General features: G+C 41.0%; 1 protein-coding gene across 2 annotated transcripts in view; it reads left to right on the top strand.

Moving 5' to 3' along the window:
* ssh2a (slingshot protein phosphatase 2a) overlaps window positions 1–14,699 on the top strand; it is a 29,807-nt gene that overhangs the window by 4,252 nt on the left and 10,856 nt on the right. Inside the window, exons 1-2 of one of the 2 annotated variants that reach the window (XM_056374221.1) lie at window positions 6,937–7,476; window positions 14,032–14,144. In XM_056374221.1, coding sequence (XP_056230196.1) covers window positions 7,349–7,476; window positions 14,032–14,144 — 241 coding nt within the window. In that variant the 5' untranslated portion in view covers window positions 6,937–7,348. Of the gene's footprint in view, window positions 1–6,936; window positions 7,477–14,031; window positions 14,145–14,699 lie in introns of those variants that run through there. The other variant, XM_056374222.1, reaches the window with a different exon arrangement.

Genomic DNA, 14,699 nt, shown 5'->3' with positions numbered 1-14,699 from the left:
TGGACTTTGTAAAGGGCTTTTGTTGACTAATCTAAGCTTTGAAGTGCAGTCCAAATAGTCAGGCTTTTTCATTTGATTTCCTGTGTTAAGCTTTTAATATATGTTATAGTAAGTAATAACTCATATTTTTAAGCTACCACTTGTTATAACTGTTGGTGCTGTCTAATACAGTAGTCAATGACATGCTTCAGCAAGACTTGACAGATGCACTCCTACTGTTCAGCTGAGCCAAAGACAGTTTGATATCTTTCCCTGTGAGGCCATTGCAGGCAGGTCTGAGTGATGTTGCCCTCCAGTCAGGAGGCTGTAGACATCAAATCACATACAGAGTGAAACTGATTTCTTCTCTCAAACTATACGATATTTGTCAGAAACCCTGTATATAACAACAGATAAAAACATTTCAACTGGAGTCCAGAATCTCAATCTCAGTCTGTACCAGGGTTGTCTCACCTTTGAATGTTGAAGCAGAGTTCTCTTCTCTAGTGCATCAGTGGTCTTTTTCTTCACCTTTGGGCTTTAGCCAAGGTCCAGGATTACTCTTAGATTTCATTCATGTGTGTCTGGGACCACCTCACACTACATGGACCTAGCAAGACCTTGCCTGGCAAAATCAAACGCATCTGAAAAAAATCTGCTCAGGAGCTCATTCACACAGCAGGGTATTGTACACTAACTGTCAGGCCCAAGAATCTTTTATTCTGCACACATGCATTGCTATTGAAACCATAATATTAGCAATTCTTGAGCTGGTTGCATCTACAACTGACACTTTCTGACAACAGTCACAATAAAGGACATGTAGGGTGTCTTTTAAGAGGTCTTTTCCTCCAAAGCTTTCTGGTGGAGCAGAGAAATGTAGTGGTGGGTGGTAGAAGTGTGCTTATGCTGAATCTACAATACTGGATATTTAACAATACAGAAATCTAGTGAAACCACACAAGGATACAGATTGGCACCAAAGTCAAATCACTTCTTCCTTGACCAATTGCCTCACTCTCAAAAAAAATTGCATTAGTATTGTATAAGTATTGTTCATTTCCAGGTTTCTGAGATGTTGTTCTCTCCAAAATATGGACAAACTAGTCTGAGAACATGACCTCACTGGCGGAAGAAATAATACTGAAACCCCGACAAACCATATAATAATAATAATTTCAGTTTATGACTGCAACTGGTCCAAGATGAGCCAACTGCTTTGTGTTCAGCACCTATAGTGCATGAAAGTAAGAGAGTGGAGTTTAACCCAATGTGGAACATGCTAGAAAGGATTTTGGGCAATGTCACAGATATTTGATAAGTGAAACATGACATCACTCCTGCAAGCTTTTAACGCACCCCAATAGTGCCTAGAAGGACATGTGGTCCCAATTATCTGTTAGGTAATACAACAGACCAGCAGCAGCTGGTGAAGTCATGTTCATGGATGTATATACACACACACACACACACACACACACACACACACACACACATGTAGAGCTTATTCCCCATATGCCTAACATTATAATAGTCCTGTTTTACCATTTGGCTCAGTTCTGTAGCTTGCCATTTGCTCAGTGTTAACATAAACCCACACACTCGCTCTGACATGCAGGGTGCAGCGAAGGGCCTTGCTGAGTGACCCCTAATGCGTATTACATAAGAGCTGAGGTCCAATTAATTGTCTCCTCCCCACCCTACATATGGGCTCAAGTAGCAGTACGGGCCAGTATATGGTTTAGGGGCCAGTGAGACTGAGGGGAGCTTTGGTTTTTGTAGCAGTGCAGTAATATTTTCACTCTGTCTCAATTTATCACTCTTCTCCATTGTCTTTGTCTCTTTTCCCTTATTTAATGGACTACTGACTGACTCACACCCTGTATCTCTCTCTTATTCTCTCTCTTTCTTTGTAACCATCTCTTTCACACAGACACACACAAACAGCTGTCTGTACCCGCTGCACCACCGATGAAGTATAATGTTACTGCAGTACAATAATGAATCTCTGCAACACACTGCTGCCTCAGGACTGACACTGTCAAGGACAGTATTAGACAGTTTTTTTCTGTCCAGAGTTAAAAAACCAACATTTGATGGTTTTTTCCACTGTGAATCTTTTAATGTTTGGAAAATGGTAAAAATGACTGATAATCTGAGTGTCTGCAGGGCTATCAGGTGACATGGCACAGCTGTAAAATGCCGCAGGATCACAAGAGTGAAACATATTGTTTGTATGGTGAAATCTGTGTTTAATTTCTGGTGATACACCTTTCATGCTATTCATCAGTAAATATTTATTCACTTTAAACCCTGTGCACAAGAATATCTTCAGTGTGGTGGATGACATGGGATTGCAAAAATAGGGCATGAGACTTACTGTTGAACAGAGACATAAAACGGAAGTAAAACGATGAAACAAGAGAAGAATAAAAAATTAAACACAAAAAGTTCCTGTGAGAAAGCAAAATGTACGTTTACTGGACTTTGTTTATTGAAGTTAATTGAACCCTGTTGTCTCTCAGGCTCCACTTTTTGCAGTGATGTTCAGCCTTTATGTTTCTCAGATCACTAATATGATTTCTTTGCAGAACGTCTTAGTGCTGCACCTGTTTCCCAAGTAAAAAGCTGTAGAGAACACAAACTGTTTAAGAACAAAAAGCTGAGGGCAAACAATGGAAACAGGAAATGGGTTTTAAAAGGTGTTATTGCTGTTAAACAACACCAGTATTGTGAAAACTGTATCTGTAATCTGTAATGGCCCACTTAAAATGTCAATGTCAAAATGACAGCCCTTGCTTTCAGTTCTCTTCTCTGTTTGACTTGCAGTTCGTAGAGGGCCCATATGAAGGAGAAGTTACTGCTGAGTTGGGCCTGTGTCAGTGGACTGTACCTAATGTAGTCAAACTAGGCTGAGGAGGAGACTGTGAACAAAGAAGAGTGGTGTTTAGTTGTTCTCTCTCTGACCTTGTTTGTGCATTGTTTCCCAACTGTAAAGCCTTTCCTTTTACAGAATGCAATACAGGTCATGGTATTGGATGTGAGCAGAGGTCTCTGTCATAGTGTAGGCTGATTGTTTAGAGTAATAGTAATAAAAAGCACTTTGATTTTCGTTATGAAGAATTTATATGGTTGACAAGAGGCACTAATGAAAATGTGAATCTCTGTGAGAAACAGGGTGAAGCATTAGCTAACATCAGCATGTGAACCAAATTCATTCTGACTGGATACTGGTCAAAATAAATTGCTTTACAAGTCTCTTCCTGCACTGTAATATCCATGTTAGAGTATGGACTTGTGCATCAGCGCTGATCCAGATGAACACAAGCAGAGCAGGTTCATCAGGCCAACACCTTAATGGGTGCTGCTAATGGGACAAGAAGGGAAGGGTGCAGTAACGAACACCAACCTGAGGGCAAACTGTTTAAGCATCATGTGGAGACATGCCTCTTTAGGTTTATAGGGTGTTCCTCTGTCATTTACACCCAACACTAGATACCACACCTGCCTTCTGTCTTCTCACACCTGCTGTTAAAACAAGGACTACTCCCTGTCCTAGATTAGTGACTATGTGGGCATATACAGTATATCAGTTTCCCACCAAAAAAGGAGAGGCTGTATATGGGGCACGAAGTTGTACATGCTGCATTTTGTGCACAAAAGGACGTTGTGTGTGCAAAATATGACAGTAATTCTTCCTGCAGAAATCATGAAACGCTCACTAAGTGTATCTCATGTTACAACTTAAAATGGAAAGCATATAAGAATTATAATTTATCTTCTGTATACTCATTCTCTTGATTCTGTGGTATAAATGGTAAAAGTAAGTAAAATAAGTGACATGCACATACTACATACCACAGAATAATATTTTTAAAATGCAACGTGTCATTCCATAGTATGGACACAGGATTATCCTAACAAAATCACCCAACATGAAAATGTATCTTTTCCACATATTTGACCCAACACTGGAAACATTACTTCTATAAGGCTTAAAACCAGGAACATATTTCTATCCAGTGCTTCTTAGCTGCATAGTGCATGTTTGGTTACTGTACAAAGGCTACTTCTGCTTACACATCTGTCTTTGTCTTATTTGGCTGTTAAGAGGGCTCCCTGTTTCTCCAAGGCTAAGTGCTCCTATCGCAGCTGAGTGGGCTGAGTAGTCTGCAAACATTTGAACTTAAGGCGTTGTAGTCCAGGCTGTTCTTTGCTTTGTTTTCAATCTTGAAAAGTGTTTTCACATTGTTTGTTTGAAGGTTTTGTGGCCAATGTTTTTAGCCACTGCTACAACTCCATCATACTTCTTTTCCTTCAGAAATGGTTGGCATTTTGAGATGGAAGATGGATGTTTGTTTTCAAGGTACAGTAAATCATACTGCAGGTTAGATGTGCTATATATCGCTGTAAAAGTTGTATAGACTCAACTGGTGGGGCCTTCTATTGTAGCAGAGTGTGCAAACAGCAGCCCATTTTCCAGCTCAGCACATGCTAAACAGCTAGCTGCCTGCAAACACAAACATACATGCACCTTTAAATATACACAGCTCCCTAACTATAGCATTGCTTACCTGCATGTTTCTGCCCATTCCCATGAAGTGACAGACAAAGACATAGAGCGGAACAAGACTGTTCAACTTGTCCAAGGCTCAGCTAAACACCACAACAGACTCTCATGTTACCAGCCCACAGACATAAGTTCCTACTGAGTGCTGGTAAATTTGACGACACTAAACAGACAAGAGCCACATGACAAGAGCGATGGGTGCGTGTGGATTTTGTGGTTACGGTTACTAACAGGGCTCACTGGACAGTCTGCCCTGTGATGCAAGACTTGTCATTAGGAAGGTGAGAGGAGGTAAAGTGTAGTATGACGGCAGGAGTACAGGTGTTGGTGTGTTTGTTTCATATGTGATGTAATCAGTGGAGTCTAGTGTTAAATATGCACAGTCACCTGCTGCATATTCATTGTCTTCTTGAAAATGTCCAGTGAAGAAGGAAAAGCCTCCTGACACAGAACTTTAATTATTTGGGAAAATATTTAGAATGAACCATCTTTGAAAATTTCTATGTGATGTTTTCTCACTCAAAATGAGCCATGCATGGATTGTTTTTGTTGGGTTATGAAATGTAAACAGAAGAAAATAATTAAAGTTTTAAGCAGAAATAACTTCCCAAAGTCATGAAAAATTTAGATTTTTAACTTTTAGTATTTGTTGCAGAGTTCAGTTTTGGAGAGTTAGATTAGTGACATCACTATGTAAGATTATAGATTATAGCATATATTCAGGACTCTCCTGATCTCTTTACTAATACTACACTTTGTGAAGATTTCAGTGCTTCAGCATCTTTCCATTGATATTCCTGTATTAATACTAGAGCTAAACTGATACATCGGCCATTGTACATGTCAGCTGATAAATAAAAAGAAACTGCAGTACGGAAAAATATATTTGAGGTCATTTAGAAACAGAGTCACTATGCATAATTTGTTGATTTCCCCATTAAGTATTTATCAGAAAGGTAAACAACAAAAGAACATGAAGTTTATGGTGGCAGTGGAAAACTACAGCTGACCAAAAGTGTGTGTCTGTGGACTGCATACATGTTAAAAGTCTGGTATCAAAAATTCCTACCCAATGTATCAAGATACATTGAGTAGGAATTATTAATCTGATCCATCTTCAGCCTCGGCCTTCATACAGGATGGTCAGTCAGTCAAGGATCAATAGCAAGTTTATTTCCAGTTTCCCCACAGCCTCAGCTCAGGAGAGTTCATAGACCTATAACAAAGGCATACCGTGCAGAATACAGTTAGTAACAATAGACTGGAAAATTTGTGAACACTCCAAATGTGTGTTGTATAACAGCACATTTAATACTACCCTATTTTCCATTTTTTCTACTCCTTATTGATAACTGCTCTGCACTGGACAACAGCCAAGACATAAAGCGGACCTCCTATAAACATTGTTATAAAGCTTAGCTGCACTGCATAGAGGTCATTTTGCTACAGATGTTTTAGTTTAGAATTTAGGCCACAAGATGGTATGAAATATGATGAGGGGGGCTGTAGTTTTATAGTGTTTTCAAATTGTTGTCAGCTTACATAGCTTTACATATGTTGGCACGCCTGTAAAACATAAAATGCTTAGTAGGCTATAAAATGTGCCTAACATTGTGTCCATCTTACAGCATGGAGTATGTCACCTGATACTCGATATCCACTGACGAGCTTAATGTGAAGGGGTCATTTCTTCCCCAGACTTTCTTGACAAGACAGGCTCCGGTGTATCTCCACTATACCTAGATACTACAGGCCTGCTCCTGCTGCTGCTGCTCAGGCTGCATATCCTCTGCCTGTTTCTTATTTGCTCTTGCTCCTTATGTAACCCAGGCACAAGGTTTGTGTGTTGGGAGAGAAGGGTGGAGAGGAGACAAGTGAAGTCTCCTCAGAGCTTACTGCCAAACCAAAAAGCCCCATGTGGGTTTAATTGATTCAGTTACATTAGCTTAATGAGCACATCCTCCGTTGACTTCGTTGAACCAGGACACTCAATCAGCTGTTGGGCAGCAGTTTATTCTAACGATGTTAACGAATTATTAGGATTGCTAAACGTATTATCCTGACCTACAGTTTGATAATCTATCATCGATGCGCAACCATGTGCCATGTAGTACCAAGAGTATGCAGACTTAAACCAAACACTACAGGCAGGGAATTTACTGATAAGCACTCCCTTTTATCGGGAAGGAGGCACTCAACTGTCTGGTCACCTGATGGAGTAAACACCTGCATGGAGCTTTGTATACAAACGGTTTTGCCCCTGTAAACGTCGATGCAGAGGTGCCGGGAGTGTGGGCGGTCGTACTTCCCCGTTGTCCTCATTGGCTCCCTGATTTTCCCAAAAACACGTGTCTCCAACTCCACCCTCTTATGACTTCTCTGGACAGAGTTTGACCGACACATATGTCTCAGTACTGTACATGGTTGAGAGTACTGTGTTTTGTAACAGGGATAAATAATGTTTTGAAAGCGGTACGGAAAGTTACTTAAAATGGGACTCGCTTTCGCGTTATTAGGACATCTCGGGCAGCCGGGCGTTGTTGTCGGGAGCAGGAAAACAATGTACTTGATTTAGTTGCCCTTCTTAATTTATTGCAACAGAAATACGGTTTGGAAACATCTCATTTTTTGCGGAGCCTATTTCGTCATTTTCTACTGAATTACGACCATTAAAACCCGAAGGAAGACAGTTGTTCGCCTCCTCGCCATGCCGGAGCACATGAGTGCCGGAGAGGAGTAAAAGTTCTCTCGGACCGAGAACACCTGACACCCTCCTCCCTTTGCGCTCCCCACGCCGGCATGACCCTCGGTGCAGTGTCCGGCTCCGACACCTCGTCGGCGGTCAGCTTCTGCTCCTGCTGCGGGGCTAAGATGGTGCCTTACTTCAGCGACGACGCGGCGGTGTCAAAAAATCAGATCAACCAGCTGTAAGTTTGAGAAAGGAGGCAATTTTTAGAGGATAAAAGACTGTATTTGAGAATTTTTCATACAGTAATTCACATTAATAAATGTATAAAAGTATATAAAATAGGAACACAGTGAAGGTGCCATGAAGTACAAGGGTCTCCATTCAGATTACAGATAACTACAGAACCCGATAACACATGAGTACAACTTCACTCTGTGTATATGAAATTGATTTGTTGTATTATGGACAGTCAGACTGTTAGCACTGCATTTAAATATGGACTAAATGCTTGTGAACATATTTGGAGATAGGAGGAATAAGGTGACAAACTTGCAACACTGTGAGTAAGCTGACACATTTATAACAGTTTTGCAACATCAGTGTCAAATGTATTTCCTGGTGACGTTGCAGGCTCTTACTCATGATGATGCTTCCTTTTGACCTTACTAAGACATAATGGCTTTGCATGTAGCGTGAATCATCCTACCTGTTTCACAGGTCCAGACACACGGCTGGGACGCCACATTGCTCATGAATTACTGAGCCAACATAAATCACCTGAGGGCCATATCAAGAGTTTTTATGGGGTGTCTTTGTTTGTCCAAGGCTGGGACATTGTTCAAGATGTGAGCACTTGGAGTGATGATTATAACTGTAATTAAGTTGGAAATTAAGAACTTTGAATGTAATCTTAAATAAACAAATCAGAAAAATAATCTAGACAAGCCTGCAGAACAAGAAAAACAGCAATAATTTTAAGATTTTCTCTATTTTTGTCTGAAATGTGTTTAACCATAAACTAAGAACTCATGCTAATGGCCGAGGTCTCTGACTTATCTGAAGATAATGTATCTTATGACAGTGGATCTCCTTGTAACTTGTAGGCTACACTGTTAATGCTCACATGCGTGACTGCTGATCAGATAACATTTTGTGACCTAAAAACACAAATCCTCTGAAATTAACTATAGCCGTGCCTCCCACAGGTCAGTAGAGTGAAGTAAATATTATATATGTTTGGAGATTGTCTTTGTCAAGATGTAAGGGATTTACGTTTAATGTATCTTGCAATGATCTTATCTGTGATCTACAGTGTCTCCAGACATCAAGACAAAGTGAGGCAGAGGCTTCTTTTTGCTTGTGAGATGTAAAAGGATTTAGTTGACTTGTCTATGCGGTGAAGACAAGTCTGCCCTTCAGGACAGATCAAAGGCTAGTCTCTTCCAGTGTTTCCAAGCTCTCATGTGGAGTTGGCTCAGATAAGCTTAGCAAATTTTAGGGGAGGAGGAAATCAATGCATAAATTACTGCAACTGGATTAAAAGATGATCAAATCAACATTACCCAATTTTCCACAAAATCAGTTTATTTAGTTCTAGTGTGTTTCTTTTGCTGTTGTTTTGTAACATTTTCGTGCAGTCAGTAATTGCTTGTGCCCTGCATGAGAACTGGCCTTCTGTCTGGGTTTTCAGGAAAGTCAAGGACAGCCTGTGTCTTGGTTGCATTGTTTTTCAGCTGTTTCACACGTGATTGTGCAGTGAGGTTATTGAGTAAACACTTACTCTTTATTAGGACTGCACCCAGTTTTTTAAGGAAATAGTTTGCACAAGGAAGGTTTATGGTAAGATGTTACTGCAATACACACACAGTGTGTACTAGCAGACATGTGTGTCTAGTAAATAACAGCAGATGTGGGAATCTTCTGACTTCCTGGTTGTGTTGGCCACATTGCATGGTGCTTGTTGGTTGTTTTCATCACCATCCTTTGTATTGCTCAGGATGGACCAGGGCGCTCATCACAACTCAGGGGATTATAGTATCCTTTGATTTATGGGACCTGGTGTGTATGTGTGCATTGTTTATAGTGTGTAGAGTGTCTGTATGCGCCAGAATGTCAGCAGGACTCTAATGTTTAACCAGGGTTTGAATGAGTAATTACAAGCCTTTAGACTGTTGATGGAGTTAAGTATTACCTGTAGCTAAATGGCATCTAAAACGCCATTGTTATCCCACCAATTTTAGAAATACCAGTAAACCCCTCTCTTCCGCTCCGTGTGTGTGTTTGTCTTGCGTATGTGTTTTCCAAAGAGAACAGATAAGACTGAAACGTGACAAAGTGAAGTCTAGATTTGAGAATGTGTGTGAGAGACTTCAGCAGCTGAACAGGGAAATGGGCAGCTGGATATAGGTCATTCCTTATGCTTGTGTGTCTGTGTCTGTGTGCACATGATGCATCTAAAATCAAACAACCAAATAACTTGGTTTACGTTTGTTTAATTAGCTTCAGTGAATGACATGAGATCAGACCTACCTAGTGTATCACAGCAAACCATATTTATTGCCAGTCATCTGATAGTGTTTATAAATGGATATGTGCCCTGAAAGTTCCTTGTGTTATAAAGTACAGTTTTTTTTTGTTTTTTTTTTAACCACAAGCTTTAAAAGTGGGAATGGAACCCCTTATTCAGCCACTGTTCCTACCAACTGAGCTAAATTTGTATTTTACTGAGCTCCTTCATTTCTGTATCTCTGCCTTTAGTTAAAATGTAATCTGAATCCGTCTCAGAATAGTGCTGATTCTGGGTCAGGTATGTTTGGTTCACTAAGGTGGCTGTTGCTCCGACCATGGCTTACATGCTGGTTTACCAAGGAAACTGGAACAAGATTGTAGCAAAACTTGTGGTCCTCACTCGCACACATACAGAAAACACTGGGTCTAGGCAGTATGTCAGCTGGCATCTGTGCCAGTTGATGAAAGTCTATCTTTAGTGTGACCTGGTATCCCTTTCTCTTTATCCGTCCTGACCCTCTTCTGCTCTGGCTGCCCTCATCTGCTCTTTTCTTGTGTCTCCAGCTTTGCCCAACAATCTGTTCTTAAACTTTTTTTTGTGGAATTTTGCCTCTATTGGACAGTTTGACAGCAGAGTTATACAAAGAGAGAGACGACGTGTGACAAAGGTCTCAAGCCAGACTCGAATTAGGGCATTGCATTTTGGAGTTAAGCCTCCATTGGTCCACCATGACACTTCACGAACTTGACTTTTCTCTTTGCACATCCGTCAGTGTCTTCAGCTTGTGACACATTTTCCATAGCTGTGCCTCCGAGCTGCAAGGGCAGAATGTGCTAACTCCCTGTCTTTCCCATGGGCTGTATCCGTCTTGGGTGCAAACACACAAGGCCTTAGCAGGGCCTGCCCTGCATGCAACCAGGCCCTATATTTATCCCACTCTCCTCTTTAGAGTTACTAATATGGGCACGGGCAGGAGGGGGGGTCACCCAGTTATCTGCCCACTGTGTGGAGTGGTCCTTACATAGTGATGATTGTGTCTGTGACTGTTGCCCTAACAAGTACCTACCGCTTCACTTCAGCCCAAAGCCTGGGATGGCTGAATGCCAAAAGATGACCCACCCCACTCACTGCTGCAAACTCTGACTGGGTCTTCTTTCTTTATCTCCCATCCTTCACAGCCCACCCCTCATTCACATACCATGTCGAGTCAAATTCAATTGAACTTGTTGCCCCCTTCCTTGATTTTATCCTTCAGTGTGTGTGTATATTTTTGCAGTTAGATTAGTTCGTCTCATGGTCGGGCACCTTTCCAGTTGTCTTGATATTTTTTTCTTAATTTATTAACTTTTCTTGTAAGAACATAACATTAAGGTCAGCATTGACATAATGTAGCTAATCTGTGTACATTCCATCAGACTGGTTAATGTTATCAGTCTCTCATGGTGCATTCCAGAATTACAAATTTATCAGTTAAATGAATTCAGTTCAGCTGCATTACGTAATTTGAAAATGTCATGACAGGGTCTCACTGATGCTGAAATTTGCAGAATGGGTTCACTCAGACTGAAAATGTGGTGTTTGTGTGTGGAATGGGCTGGTCAGCGACGGTTATTTTAATGTATTATTTTGTCTTTTTCAACCAATTCTCCAAAATCCCTAGTGCATTCAGTTTAGTATAATTAATGAGAAGGGAAAGCATGGAATCCTTACGTTTTAGAGACTGGAACCAGTGAATTTTTGGCATTTTTGCCTCAAGAAATAATTAAATAATTATTAATGAGCAAAAAAGCAAATACTGATGGATTTTCTGATGATCAATTAATTGATTAATTGACTAATTGTTCTAGCTCTAGTGTGGAATAAATGGGTGGTGGTGGTATGTATTAGTGTGTCAGGGACACGGTATGTTTTGTGTCTACTTAACAATACTTGGTTGTCATACCTGGTTGAAAACCAGTATCAATAATCAGACCACATGCAGGCGTTCAGTGTTAAACCTCTGCATTGAGCTATCACTGGCATGTCAAGGAGAAGCCCCCATATACAGTATATCTTCTGAATACGGTCTGTTAATAGCTTAAACTTTTAAAGGATTACCGTATTTTTAGAAACTGTACTGGAGAGTCGTTCATACTCCTCCACCTTTCCAACTACCAGGCTTAGATTCTACTTTCTCAATGTGTCTGTGTGCAAGTGTAAAAGGTCACGCTTGCGTGCATGCACGTGCATGACTACGAGTGTTATATTACAGATGACATTGTACAGTAGCACTGCTATACATGGTCATTGCCAAGTACAGTACGTGTGTGCGTGTGCATGTGTGTGAGAGAGAGAGCTCAGTGGGACGTGATACAGCAGGAATTGAGGAGAGTGACGGAAATTAAAACTATGACGAGAGCCAAAGTTTTGAGAAATGCCGAAAAGAGGAAGTGAGAGAGGCAAGAGTGAGAGGAAACAGCTGGGTCAAGGATGAGTGGGTGGGTTATGGGAAATAAACTCAGCACAAGGCTATGGTTTTGTTTTTTTTTTCTCCCTTGTCTCTCTTGTCTTTGTCTCCTGATCCTGTACATACATGGTCTCAGCAAAATTCAGGAAGGACAGTGTGATGGCTGAAAGGATGGAGAGATGAAGTTACAGAGAAAAAGGGGATGACAGGAAGCCTAAATGGCAGTCGGCACTGGCCTTTTTTTTGCCACGAGTGTGAAACTGAAGAACTGCAGAAGTTGGGTTCATTGAGTGTAGACCTGCAGCTTGTTGCCAAGGGCGGGCTAGATTATTCAACACAGTGGTTTACCATCAAAATAAGCATATCCACCAGCTGTTTGCGTAACTTCAACAGATATATGTGGCTTTGATGTCATCACCTCCCTTTGATTGATCTCAGTGATCCCTTTCTTTGTTTCTGGCCCCAGAGGCTACGAAACTGCCCTCATTCTAGTTTAGCAGAACAGGTTGGCCTCCTCCCTGGATCAGTGTATCTTTGTGAGTTATAACTTCACACACACACCTCACTGACATTTACTATATTTGATCTTTAAAAAAAAAAAAATCATAATAGCTTAATTTAGGCTTATTGTGTAAAATATTAAATGTTAAAAAACTACAGCTGGAGATATTCAAGTCAACAGATAAATAAAAATACAGTGGAAATGCTATTTAAAAAAAGGGGTTTCTGCAGAAATCCTAAGACTCAGCTTTAAGACCTGGGTTTGGCTGGTTGTCAAGGTTGTGGCTGCATGTGTTTCTGTTCTTAGTTTAACTCGGGGTATAAAATCTGCACAGCCTATACACCCAGTGTGCTGTTTTTGTTTCTAAGATGCATTCACCCTTAGTCTGCAAGTGCTACTTCAAACTCGATCAAACTTTTAAAATGCATGATTTTGTTTTCGCAATAGTTCCTTTTTGTGCTCTCTGCATCCAGTAAATAAATGTTGCAGCACCATTGCCCTAGTGCCTGCTGTCTAAGTGGATGACTTCTTGCACTGCATCATTAAGGTTATGGTTTACTGGTCCCATGGCTGTCACTTGACACGGTCATAAGCAGCTGCAGAAGTAGGTCTTCCAACCAGTTTTATCGGTATCTTGTATGACTTTGGTTAGTGTGCCACTGTGAGAACCTAAACAAAAACTTAGTCAGAGGTGCTCACTGTTTGATATCCAGTTGAAACACAGTTTATAATGTGTCCTCCTAGTCAATGCATTGACCTCAGTCACAGTTAATAAGATTATGTGTTCCAGAGGAACAGAACCCTGTTTAATACGACCTGCTCTTGTGTGCAGTGCTGTGTGCTGGCCAGCTCTTATCTTTGCTCCAACATAGTGGAGGAGGGGATTCGCTCTGTCTTCCCTCTCGGACCCCCGGTCTCCTCCCAATTCTCCCATTCCTCCCTACTAGCAGCTGTTAGTGTGAGTAAGTCTGTGTGTGTGTAATCCAGCTGTGTGGAGGAGCAGAGAACATTGTGTTCTGAGTTCACATTGGGGCTTGGATCTTGTTTTGCTTGCATCGGTCTGTCAGCTCTGATTTGGGGAGCCTGCAGACTCGAGGCCGGCTGAATGGAGCATTGTGACACTGACATAAGCCCATGACAACGCCCGTCTGTTCCTTGTCCCCATCTTGTGCATATTATGAGGAGTTGGGGTCAACATGTGCACAGAAGTGATTACAAATGAAGATTATATGTATAATTACATACAAGAAATAAATATGATTAGATAACTTGACAGATGCTTATGCGTTTTAAGCTTCTATTCATGTCTTTGTGTTTCTTTTCTCTTTCCTCCCAGTATCAGTGAGAGCTTCCTCACAGTAAAAGGTGCAGCCCTGTTCCTTCCCAGGGGTAACAGCCCCACGCCTAACTCTGCACCTCGTATCAGCCAGCGCAGGAACAAGCACACAGGTAAAGATTTGTTCACACTGGACGCACACACAAATGACAGCTGCATCATCTCCCTGCATTTCTTTCCTTCTTATTTGACTCAGAGATGAACTCCATGGAGGAGGTTGAGATTAAATGGCAGAGAGTGTTTTCAAATGAACATTCCTGTACAGCATCATGGGTAACAGCTGGTGTTAACTGCACTGAGAATGTTTCACAACAACGCTGATCAGTCAGTTTGCTGCTGCACGCAGTGTGGTGGACAGCTTGTTTGTTGGATTTTTATTTATTTATTTTCTTATTAACTCACAAACATTTTAGGATACTAAAAATTCAAAATTAAAATCATAGATACAAGAACACGTGTTGCTGCTTGTGAAAAGGCAGCATTTGAAGACCTTTGTGTTGTGAAATGGGGTGATTTTATAAAAAGCATCAGTATCAGCTTGTTTCACAACAAGGGCTTTCTTTTCTCTGATGTATTCAGAGTTCAGGTCAGATATTGGCCTAACTGAAAGAGACTCCAGTGTGAATGCACTGGAAACTTGCCACAGGGGAAATGATACAGTTTCTTGG

This window comes from Seriola aureovittata, chromosome 4, assembly GCF_021018895.1.
Source record: "Seriola aureovittata isolate HTS-2021-v1 ecotype China chromosome 4, ASM2101889v1, whole genome shotgun sequence".
NCBI classification, from domain to species: domain Eukaryota; kingdom Metazoa; phylum Chordata; class Actinopteri; order Carangiformes; family Carangidae; genus Seriola; species Seriola aureovittata.
Note: the sequence above shows the minus strand (reverse complement) of the source record. Positions and strands in the feature narration are given on the sequence as shown.